Consider the following 12522-nt stretch of genomic DNA (forward strand, 5'->3'; position numbering starts at 1 on the left):
ATATATACACACACACACACACACACACACACATATGTATATGCATATATATGCATATATGTATATATAATTATATATACGTATATGCATATATATATGTATATGCATATATATATATATATATTTTTTCATGGTTCATATGATGAAACTGAGGCCAACAGAACTTGAGATAAATGTTCAACAGCTTAGGCTGTGCTCTTTCTGCCATTGCATTGTTCATGATTTTAAACATTTTAGGGAACTACACTATTGTGTCATTAACAATGATGCCAACTGAATAAAAATTCCTCAGTAGTGGGAAAGAGTACTTCTAAATTTACTGCATTCGGGGGAGTATTTTTAAACCTTATTGAAATAAATGTGAACTCTACAAAATACCAATAATATTGCTGGGCATTATTTTATGGATTGCTTTTTATTAATGGAAAAAATACAGCTTTTTTTTTCACAGTACAAAATCCATTGAGTAGCAGCATGGTGACATGATTTGAAACAGTGTTTAAGAAGATGCTTTAAAGTAGTCCAAGTCAGGAAATTGATAGCACATTTCCTGAGATCTTTCTGAAAAAGAAAGCACAAGCAGAGAACTTAGTATATCTGGGAATTTTCAGTGCAACACACATGACTCTGTGACAGGACATGTCTCAGTTGCCTCACTTTTTAAAAAATTTGTTCTAATTAGTTACACGATAGTAGAATGCATTTTGACACATCATATATAAATGGGAGTATAATTTCTCACTCTTCTGGTTGTACCTGATGTAGAGTTTTACTAATTGTGTAATCATATACACATACAGGGTCATAATGTTCAATTCATTCTATTATCCTTCCTCGCCCCATATCACTTTCCCTCCCTTCACGCCCCCTGTCTAATCCAAAGTACCTCTATTCTTCCCTAGCACCCTTTATTGTGACTTAGTTTAGCATATCAGAGAAAACATTTGGCCTTTGTTTCTTTGGGATTGACTTATTTTGCTTAGCATGATATTCTCTAGCTACATCCATTTATGGCAAATGCCATAATTTCATTCTTCTTTAAGGCTGAATAATATTCTATTGTGTATGTATACCACATTTTCTTTATCTATTCATGTGTTGAAGGGCACATAGTTTGGTTCCATCATTTAGCTATTGTGAATTGAGTTGCTATAAACATTGGTGTAACTGTATCACTGTAGTATGCTGATTTTAAGTCCTTTGGGTATATGCCAAGGAGTGGGATAGTTGGATCAAATGGTGGTTCCATTCCAAGTTTTCTGAGGAATCTCCATATTGCTTTCAAGATTGGTTGCACCAACTTGCAGTCCCACCAGCAATGTAATCATTCTAGAATAGCTACTATATCTCACTATTGGGAATCCCATGGTGTTGTCTAGATATTACAACTTCTACTTTACAAATAAGTGACTAAGATAAGACATAAGCATATACTTCATCTTTTAAACACACATTGCTTCTACAAGCCCAATGGCACATCCAGAGAAGGGAGGCATTCAAGAAAAAGGTCAAGCTTTGTCCTGCTATGGTTACTTGTCCCCTCTTCTACCCCAGTTGGCATGTGAAATGGCAAAGAATGGAGAATGGGCTCTGAGATCTCAAGCTTGATTTCACGTTGACTTCATTCTTCCTTTCCACTGGAGTCATGGACAGATTGTTGGATCTCTCTGTAGCTCGGTTTTCTCATCTGTAAAATCAGATGATACTACATATAGGGTAAAAGAGATGATTAAACTAATTGATTCATGTATATTGTCTAAAAATCATGTGCCGGACATCTTGGCACATGGAACAAGTGCTTGCTTTATTTTTTTTTATCATTATAAGTTTTATTATTATCATTTTAGCTGCTATTCAATAACATGCCAATTCTCCTATCTTCATTTAACCCATCCTTTCTTATGTCATTTGTCTAATAAAAAAATGTCAGTGCCTTTCGGGGAGGATGACGGCCAACGTGTCATGAAGGGGTTTTTCTTCCTGTCCAGGAGAATCCAAGCCACCCTAAAACTTACGATCTTGAGCAATTAGTAAATAACAAAGCACAAATACTCAGAAATATATTTAGGAAGCAAAGCCCCTGATAGATCTAGTCCACGTGGGTTCTGGAACTAGACAAAAGACAAAATGGCTCTGGTAGTTTACTTAAGGGGGTCCATCAAAGCAGAGATAAGGTTTCAAGGGCAAAGTCTTGCTTCCTGATGTCTTGCATTCAGCAGGTTGATTGACATTTTGGCAGGTCACACCCATCTCAGATGCTGTGTGGGATCTTTGGCAGAGCTTGAGGGGAAAGTTCACCTATGTCAGGTCGTCAATCCCTGCGGGGGGTGGGGGGTGCCTCCAGAAGTTCCCAATGCCAGACTTACTCTCTCGCAAGGCTACTATGTGCAACAGTCCACACACAGCCCATGGACAGCTAATGACAAAGGTCTAGTGATGTTTTTCACTTGACAAATGCTAACTCTTCTGCCTAAATGTTAAGATACTTCAACGAGACCCAATCTCTCAGATGTGTCCCTGACTTAGTCAGGCTTGTCCCTAAACTGAAAACATTCCTTCTTTGACTTATAGCATCTTCTTTTCTCCCTTAAGCCACTCAGTTTCACTCATCTTTGAATGAAGAGCTCAGATTCCAATACTAGAGTGAAGCTTTCCCTCAGTCTCATGGATCCCATGGACTCCTGTAGTGCTTAATGTAGTGTGATAGAGCAGACCTAGTTATTGATGATCAAATGGTGTCTGCAGTGGAGGTTCATAAAGGTAGCTCAGGTTAATGTTAAACATTTGGAGGCTAAGAATTGGAAAAGGTTTGATAAAAAACTATTCCAATTTACAACTTTTATAGTTGTCTTAGGAATAAAATAGAATACCTTCACAAATGTATCTGGGATTTTAAATATATCATGTACTAAAATCAATCATATGAAACCATCATTTTTGAATATTTGAGTTTATTTATAAAAATTGAATTGTTCAATAATATTTTCTGAGCATTATATGTACATCTGAGCATTAAGGATATACTTATTTCTCATTAATTTGGAGTCTGCTTGGAATTACATGGAGACCAAATGAAAAATATGGTGATCGTGACTTTTAAGAACTTTGCTAAATTTTTCTTTTCTTTTCTTTTCCTAAGGAGAAAAATGTGTCACTCTGGAGATGAACCAAAGCAAATATAATTTGAGAAATTTGAAACCCTTTCAAAAATATAGTGTATCATTATACGCCTTTGTCATTGCAAAAATACAACGTAATGGAAATGCTACTCAGTGTGAATTTCAAACCCAAGCAGGATGTAAGCTCCAGGATTTTTTAAATTTTTGATAATATCATTTTATTTTCAAAAATATGTGTGTTATTCAAATGTTTATATATATATTATTTGTTTTTATTAGTTATACATGACAGTAGAATGCATTTATGTACTTTGATATGTCATACATAGCTGGGATATAATTTCTCATTTTTCTGAATGTACATGTTGCAGAATCATATTGGTCATGTAGTCACATAAGTACATACAGTAATAATGTCTGTTTCATTCTACTATCTTTCCTATCCCCATATCCCCTCCTCTCCCCTCCCATCACTTCTCTCTACCTAATCTAAGATAATGCTATTCTTCCCTAGTGCCCCCACTCTGCCTTATTGTGAATTAGCATCTGCATATTAGAGAAAACATTTGGCTTTTAGTCTTATTGGATTGGCTTATTTCACTTAGCATTATATTCTCCAACTCCAACCATTTACTGACAAATTCCATAATTTTACTCTTCTTTAAAGCTGAGTAATATTCCATTGAGCATATATACCACATTTTCTTTATCAATTCATCTATTGAGGGACACCTAGGCTGGTTCCATAGTCTAGCTATTGTGAATTGAGCTGCTATAAATATTAATGTGGCTGTGTCACTATAGTATGCTGATTTTAAGTCCTTTGGGTATAAACCAAGGAGTGGGATTAAATGGTGGTTCCATTCCCAATTTTCTGAGGAATCTCCATAGTGCTTTCCATAGTGGTTGCACCAATTTACAGTCTCACCAGCAATGTACCAGTGTACTTTTTTCAAAATCACAATGATATTCTTCATAGAATTAGAAAAAGCAATCATGAAATTTATTTGGATAAATAAGAGACCCAGAATAGCTAAAGCAATCCTTAGCAAGGAAAGTATGGTATTGTTTAAGGTCTGGAGGAGGCATCCTGCATCACAATGGTACCTTAAACTATACTACAGAGCTATAGCAATAAAAACGGCATGGTATTGGCACCAAAATAGACTTGTAGACCAGTGGTGCAGAATAAAGGACACAGAGACAAATCCACATAAATATGGTTATGGCATACTAGACAAAGGCACCAAAAACATTCACTGGAGAAAAGATAGTCTGTTTAACAAATGGTGCTAGCAAAACTAGAAATCCATATGTAGAAAAATGAAATTAAACCGTTATCTCTCACCCTGAATAAAAATCAACTCAAAGTGAATCAAAGACTTAGGCACTAGAACAGAGACTCTGTGCCTAATAGAAGAAAAACTAGGACCAAATCTTCACCACGTTGGCCTAGGATCTGTCTTCCTTAACAAGACTCCTAAAGCACAAAAGTAAAATCAAGAATTAATAAATGGGATGGATTCAAACTAAAAAGCTTTTTCTCAGCAAAGGGAACAATTAATAAAATCAGGAGAGAGCCTACAGATTGGGAGAAAATCTTTACCACATCCACCTCTCATAAGGCATTAATCTCTAGGATATATAAAGGACTCAACAAACACCAAAAAAAAAAAAAAAAAAAAAAAACCCAAATAACCCAATCAATAAATGGGCTCAGGAACTGAACAGACACTTCACAGAAGAAGAAATACAATTGATCAACAAATATATGAAAAAGTGTTCAACATCTCTAGCAATTAGAGAAATGCAAATCAAAACTACTCTAAGATTTCATCTCACTCCTGTCTGAACGGCAATCATCAAGAATACAGGCAACAATAAATGTTGGCGAGATCCATGCTTTAATAGTTCTTTCCATGAATGAACGGCAAAGAGCATTTTGTTCTACTATGCGTCCACCTTTATGCTTCATTTGGGAAACACATTGATCTAGCACATTTGTTAACATCTAGAGTTTATTACAATTTTAAACAGAAATAATTTAAAATAATTTTAAAAAACTGCTATCCTGAGTTCTCTCTTCTCTTTAGACATAGTCATAGAATAGCAGGAATAATGCATCAGTGAGATTTGTAATATTTTAGGCAACTAAACACCTAACCAACTGCAATAAAAATGTATTCTTTTTTGTCGTCTTTACTATCTAGACTATTAACTGCAATCAGAGACCAAGCAATGTTTTACAAAGCATTATATCAACCTCTGTTCACCTGATAAAACACATGAAACACAATGTTATTTTAGCAGTTTTCTTCTTTATGTCACACTGATCTACATACTATTTTATTTTATATCATATTTTCCATTTGAGATTTTGGGGGACATTCAGCTATTGCCATCTGTATAATTTCTCCATAGTTTCCAGGCCCCAAGATAGATCCGCCCCTAAAGTAGTCACTAACTTCCATGAGTGACAGGAAGAAGAAATGACCCGGAGTGAGGCAGTGTTGGTAGCTTCAGAGAGTTTATTGGATGCCACATTGGTGAAAAAAATTTCCCTGTTTAGGGTTTATTCTCCCTGTCATTGAGGTTCTGACATTAAAAGGCCAAATTTATGCCTCTGTTGTCTCCCGGAGTTTCTGTGATATCACAGAAAGCAAGCACAATGTGTGGCTTGCTCTTGAAGAACCAAGCCACTGTTCAGCAGGATAATTCAAGCATTTTGGGAAAGGATGGTTGGAAGGAAAAGTCGGCCTTGGAGGTTTCTGGATCACCATCATTTCTCCTCCCTCCGTCTTCCCTCACCCTCTGCTTTTTTCCTATTCTCTCATTCCACATACTTTCCTTCAGGGACTGCATACATCTCACGATTTGAAATACAACCTTCATGTTCATACTCACTGAATGAACAGGTGATTTGTTTTTAAATGTCTGGCTCCAGCTTTTTAAATTTATGTACTATTATAATCCCAAGATAACATTTAAGCTCTTTTATACTATATACAATGTCCAGTAATTTAAACATGTACTTATTGAATGATTAAAATAACAAATCTCTTTTTGTCTTTGATAGATCCAACCGAGATCCAGAGATTGAGTGTCACCCAGATGGGAGACAACAGTTTATCTGTCAAATGTTCACAGCCTAAAGAGATTAATGGCCCCAACAATGGAAGCTACTACTTGGAAGTCAAAACTGGAGGTAGTCTCATGGAAAAGAAAGACAAAAAATGTGAATTTTATTTACATGATCTTTACTATTCAACAGAATATGAGTTGAAGGTAAGATCATGCTTTCTATAATAATAATAGTACCAATATATATTTTAGCAATTACTATCTAGTACTTGAACAGCATTAAGATCAGTGATCATGTGAACTCTGATGTCTAATGGAATCACACTTGAAGGAGTTTCAAAATTTTGACTCCAATCTTTTTATCCCTGGAACTATTAACTATGGCTTAAAGGAAATGTTTTGTTAGAGTATTTTACAACTTCAAAATGATTTGATTATATGGAAATTAGTGCTCATGTGTCAAGAAGTGCTGTCCTTTATGTGCAACACATTATTACTTAGCCAATTTTCTTCTTGACCCTTTTCTTTTTATTAATGTGAATTTTTCAACTGCAAAATTTTATATGCACATGGAGGTTAGAAAATACTAAAAACAAAATTTCAGACGATATTAGTGAGCATCAAAAACTTTAAAATATTCATAATCTCAATGTGTGGATCATAGTTTATGAATATACTTTGAAAATGTACAATGCACATTTCTTTTTTTTTTTCTTTCTTTTTTGTTTGTGTGTGTGTGCATGTGTTACTGGGGACTGAATCTGGGGATGCTCTACCACTGAGCAACTACATCCCCATCCCTTTTTACTTTTTATTTTGAGACAGGATCTAAATTGTCTGGGCTGGCCTTTCAATTCTTCTGCCTTGCCCTCCTGAGCAGCTGAGATTACAGGTGTGGTCCACCGTGCCCCACTCCTGTAATGCACATTTTTAATCATTTAACAAGTATAATGTCAACATTCTGAATACAGTTTAGTGAACCATATTTTTCTATTTTATTTAGAGACAAGGTTTCACTGAGTTCTTAGTGACTTGCATTTGCTGAGACTGGCTTTGAACTCATGATTCTCCTGTCTCAGCGTCTCACGCCCAGCAAACCATATTTTTCATATATCATTATATCATGCTCATTTTTCCATGTTAAGTATTTTACTACTATGTAATTTTTAATATATGCTTAAATTCTATTACATGATTTATCCTATTCCTCTAACTGTATGTTGATCTCTAATATAGACACATCCTGTAAACACACTTATTGGTAATAGCAAAACCTTTGAATGTCTTTAATAATTTCTGTTTGATAAACTTCATGAAATAGATTGGTTGAGTCCAAAGAAATTTACATATATTTTAAGATTTGTTTGCACACATATCACCATTTTTTATATTAATGTATGAAATGGCTGTCTCTTGAGAGTCTCGCCTATACTTTTGCATTTAGCATGTAGAATAAGGTATTTGTATCTCTTTCTGTTTTAATGAGGATTTTTACTTTCTGTTAAGATTACATATAGTTTTGTTATTGTCCTTATGATAACATATCTTCACCCCATTTGTCCACTTTTTGGGGTAAGTTCTTTGTATATTAAATGATCTTAAACTATGTCATGTGTGCTGTTAATTTTATTTTCAGTTTATAATTTACATTTTAATTTTCTTCACAGCCCTTAGAGTCTTATGCAATTTTATGTTTAAACAGATACATCACTTTTATTCCTGTTAAATGGAAATTTCTACAATTAACTAATAAGAAGTTGATCATTGGCTTCATAACTTTTGTCACTTGAAGTGTATTTTTATATTGATAATATTTTTTGGTTAATTTATCCAGAAACATAAGTTGGAGTTTTATCAAAGTAATTTTTAAGGCACGAAATGTTCTTTGCCATTCATTCCTGGAAAGAAGTATTAAAGCATGGAACTTATCTCCTGCTTGGGTTTGAAATTCACACTTTGTAGCACTTCCATTATGTTGTGATACCATGGTGTGATTTGTTTACATGGTGAATTACAGTGGGAGATCTAATGCTACACCATTGTCATATTCCAAGGGAGGTGGGAATCTCTCCTTTGTCATTGTATATTATTCTTCTAAAATATTACAAATCAATTGCTTAATATTTTATAGTCTTTATGAATGGATTTTCCTAAAGTGAATCCCATTCAGTAAGCAAAGAGAGAGAGTATTGGCACAGTTGCAGGGATGCACTGTGCTTGTTGCAGCTATATATAAAAGTTATGCTAAGGGATAAAACGCCCTTGAGATATTTTCCCTTTTTCTGTTTTATGATTTTTTTTATAGTATAGGAATAATTTTTTCTCTGAAAAATTTATTTACATATATTTACTAAGAAAAAAATTCTTTGAGAACCACTTATGGGTTCTTTTAATATGATTATTCTTTTCTGATTTTTTTAACCTTTTCGAGTGAGTGTATGTATATTTTTTTCAAGAATCGTCCATCTAAAAGGAACATGTTGTTGTTACCATAATAACATGGTACATTCACGGGCATTTTCCATTGCCTCATTAGTGCCCAGCAAACTCCTGGCATGCTGGTCTTAGTTTCTCAAATGCACCCAAGTTTTATTCTCTGTAAGCTCCTTACGCCATGCTCTTCTCTCTTCTTAGAATTATCTTCTCCTACTCTTCAAGTATTATAAATTATTCTGGATATACGTGAACTTCATATTAACATATAATCTTACTATCCAAATCCCTTTCTGCACTCTGCAAAAGGCTACCTTTTGTTTTCTTCATTGCACTTACCTTAACTTGTTTTCATGTTTATTTCTGTCTCTACTACCACATTTAGACCTCTGTGAGGGAGCAATTATATTAGCTTTATTTAGCTTTGTTAACAAATTAATAGCATTGTTTTTATTATTCTTAATTTTTATTTTTATTGTTCATATATTCATTTGGGGGTTCTTCTGGTAGGTTTTGGATCAAAAGTGTTTATTCCCGCACCATTATATATCTTTTCTTTTCTGTTATTTTAAAAGAGATTAAGGCTATAAATTGTCCCTTGGTAAGTTTTTGACTGTGTTCAAAACTTATGTCTATATTTTTTGTCACTAATTTCTGATGTCTGCATAGAAAATATAATGAATGAATGCTTAAATTAGAGTATTCTGATTTCTACTAATTTCTAAAGAATCTGTGATTGCAAGTTTTTAATTAAGAGACTGTTTCTACATTTTTGGTGCTTGCATTTTTTTATTATTGGTAATTATCAGTTATGATAGATAATTGAATTTTATGCTCCCTGCCTTTGGAATTGATAGAATTTTCTTTACAGCTCAATATATGATAAATGTGAATGTACTATGAATACTGGGAAATCATCTAACTTTCTATAGAATCAAAGGCTGGTTATATATTTGCCATATTAAACATTTACCATTAATCCCTTTTGAGGCATTATTCCAATCTATTTTACGTGAGATTTTGTTGTGCCAAGATTATCATTGCTTCTTTACTCTTTCAGTTTCCCTGTACATCTTCATTGTTTTTCTTTATTTGTACTGAATATTATGAGATATAGGTGTTTGTGTTAGTTATGTCTCTACTCTATATTCTATACTATATTAATTTACCCTTAAAAAGTAAGTGCATTTTATGTACAACTCTTATTAATAGCATATGGTTAAATTTCCCTTTTTAAAATAAAATATGAAGATATTAGCATTCTGATGGTAATTTTAATGCTAATGGTAATTTTAATGTATTAGATTTTATTTATTCAACCATTTTTATTTATTTTCACCGATTATAAGTTATTATCATTGCTAAAAATAAGCTAAGATTTCTTTCTATCTTTTTGACTGCCTTTTCAAAAATGTTTGACAACAAAATATTGGCATGATCTTCAAGTTTCAACTTTAAAGCATATTAGCATATTTTAAACAAAAATAAACAGCTTTATACATTTACATGAAAAACTAAATTATTAATTTTTTTATTACTGACATTTAGGTCTACTTCAACAATGGAATACTTTCTGGAAAGCCTGTTATTAAGTATCAGTCAACATCTTGTAAGTTATTACTAGTTTATTCTATCTTACAAAAGTATATTGCTTTGCAATCAAACTTACATTTAATTTTTGAATGATTAAATTAGACATTTAAATAAATATAATATCTTAAGTTGTCAGGGTAAATACATATAGGTAAACATCATATTCAAATGCAATATCATAAATTCAAACTAGAAAATACAATTAAAGGATTATTGCTTTCTTAAAATAATCTGTAAGATGAATTATCGACTAAGAATATTAAATTATGATAATGTTTGTGACATTTATGCATGCTAATAACTTTGTCCTGTGTACAGTTTTAGAGATTGTGCCTCTTTTGTTTTTTCTTCTGTTCTTTATTCTGTCCCTTAAACATGGCTTTTCAGAAGTGGGCCTTAGATGCACATCTCTCCTGATTTGCCTAATTGAAGATAAGCATTCCCTAATAACAATATCTCTGTTTAAATATTTATAATAAATATTTTAATCATAGTAAAGGTGCACATGGAACAATACCTCAAATAAATTTCATTATATAATAATAATAATAATAATAATAATAATAATAATAATAATAGTAACAGCTGTATGTCACATTATCTGCCTGGTGTTTACCTCTCCAGAATAACCACTTTGATTATATGTCTATTTGCAGTTTTCCTTATAATTTCCTTCATATATCAGCAAACAATATTGTGCACTCTCTGTCTAGAGTGACTAACTCAATAGACATTTGCCTGTTTTCTGTCCTGTGGTTACCTTCCACAGCGTGTGTTCTCTTCACCCTTGAGACTCAGATATTCTGAGTGATTGGTCTCTATCCTGTTCATCAGGTTAGCTGGTGGCTTCCTCTGCTTTCTTTTCTAATTTCCAAATGTAAAATTTCTTTGCCTTTTATTTCCCTTTGTCTGTCATCCTCTCTACCGTTATGGATGGATGCATTTCGCAGAGTTCCTGGAAAGAAGGTAGAAAATGTGTGTTTAGACCCCACAGAATATATCTGAAGATTTGGCTTTTTTTTAAATAAATAAGTTTATCAAAGCCAGTCTGATGCTACTTAATATTCTTGTAGAACCCATTATAATTAACTATAATGGATCAGAATACTAATTATACTCATTTGATGCAATTTCTTGCAAAATTTTCACTTTGAGGTTTCTACTTTGCTAGTAACATAGTTTCAAATTAATAATTTACTTGAGGAAGATGAGATTTGATTGTATTCTGAATACATGTTATCCACAACTGGCAACAATATTGATATTCATGTATGTGGCATATACATACACATATGTATATACATATGTTATGCACACATGTATGTACATATGTTATGTGTGTATGTATGTGTGGATGTATGCATGCCACTAACCACTGGTAAGGATCGACATTTTTAGGGAAAGGAATTTGAGATATAGACAGGACAAGGAACATTTTGGGTCACTTTAAAAGTCTATTCTAATAAGAGCTTCCTTAAAAACATTCAATATAATCCACTCATATTTATATTCATCTATCTAACCATTTTTAGATGTATAGCTAGTATAAATAACCTTTTAAAGAGAATAAAAATAACTCCTATTTTACTGACAAGGAAACTTAAGACCTCCACTAACTATATACTACATAGGATCCATCTCCTTCCTACCACCCCACTGACTTTTTGTCCAGTGTCTATTTTCCCCTGTGAGAATGCAGACATTTTTGGAACTGGTACTTTACCTGCCTTATGTTGTAGTATTTTCATCTTGACAGACTTTATAATTTTTACACTCTTTTCTATTTGCTTATTGATTTTGTTTATTATTTAATTATCTTTTTCCTCACTAGAAAGAATTGTCCATGAGAACAGGTAGCTTTGTTTTGTCTTCTGAAATATCTCTTTAGAATTTTAAGTTTTAAGTTAAATTTATTTTTAGTAGGTGCATTAAAACATAAAAATTATATATAATTGGGTACCGTTCATATATGTACACATTGGATAATGTAAAATCACGTGAAACATCTACTTGTAACACATTTATCATATATTTATACTTGAAAACTTTAAAAATCTTTTCTCCTAGCTCTTTGAAATGTGCAGTTATTATGATCTCTAGCCATGCTACTATGCAATATAGCACACAGAATTCTTGTTCCTGTGTAACTGTAACCTAGTACCCATTGATAAACCATTCCTCGGCTCACCCTCCCTCCTGTTCCCTAACCTCTGGTCATTACCAATCTGCTCTCAACTTTCATGAGACTAGTTTTTTTTATTGGATTCTACGTATGAATGAAATTATGTACGTCTTG

General features: G+C 33.0%; 1 protein-coding gene across 5 annotated transcripts in view; it reads left to right on the top strand.

The window, feature by feature from the left end:
• The window catches only part of Ptprc (protein tyrosine phosphatase receptor type C), a 113404-nt gene that overhangs the window by 73415 nt on the left and 27467 nt on the right, over nucleotides 1-12522 (top strand). For all 5 annotated transcript variants that reach the window (XM_048809593.1, XM_048809595.1, XM_048809594.1 and 2 more), the window contains 3 exons: nucleotides 3140-3298; nucleotides 6196-6404; nucleotides 10182-10242. In XM_048809593.1, coding sequence (XP_048665550.1) covers nucleotides 3140-3298; nucleotides 6196-6404; nucleotides 10182-10242 — 429 coding nt within the window. The remainder of the gene's footprint in view (nucleotides 1-3139; nucleotides 3299-6195; nucleotides 6405-10181; nucleotides 10243-12522) is intronic.

Source organism: Marmota marmota, unplaced genomic scaffold, assembly GCF_001458135.2.
Source record: "Marmota marmota marmota unplaced genomic scaffold, marMar, whole genome shotgun sequence".
NCBI lineage: Eukaryota > Metazoa > Chordata > Mammalia > Rodentia > Sciuridae > Marmota > Marmota marmota.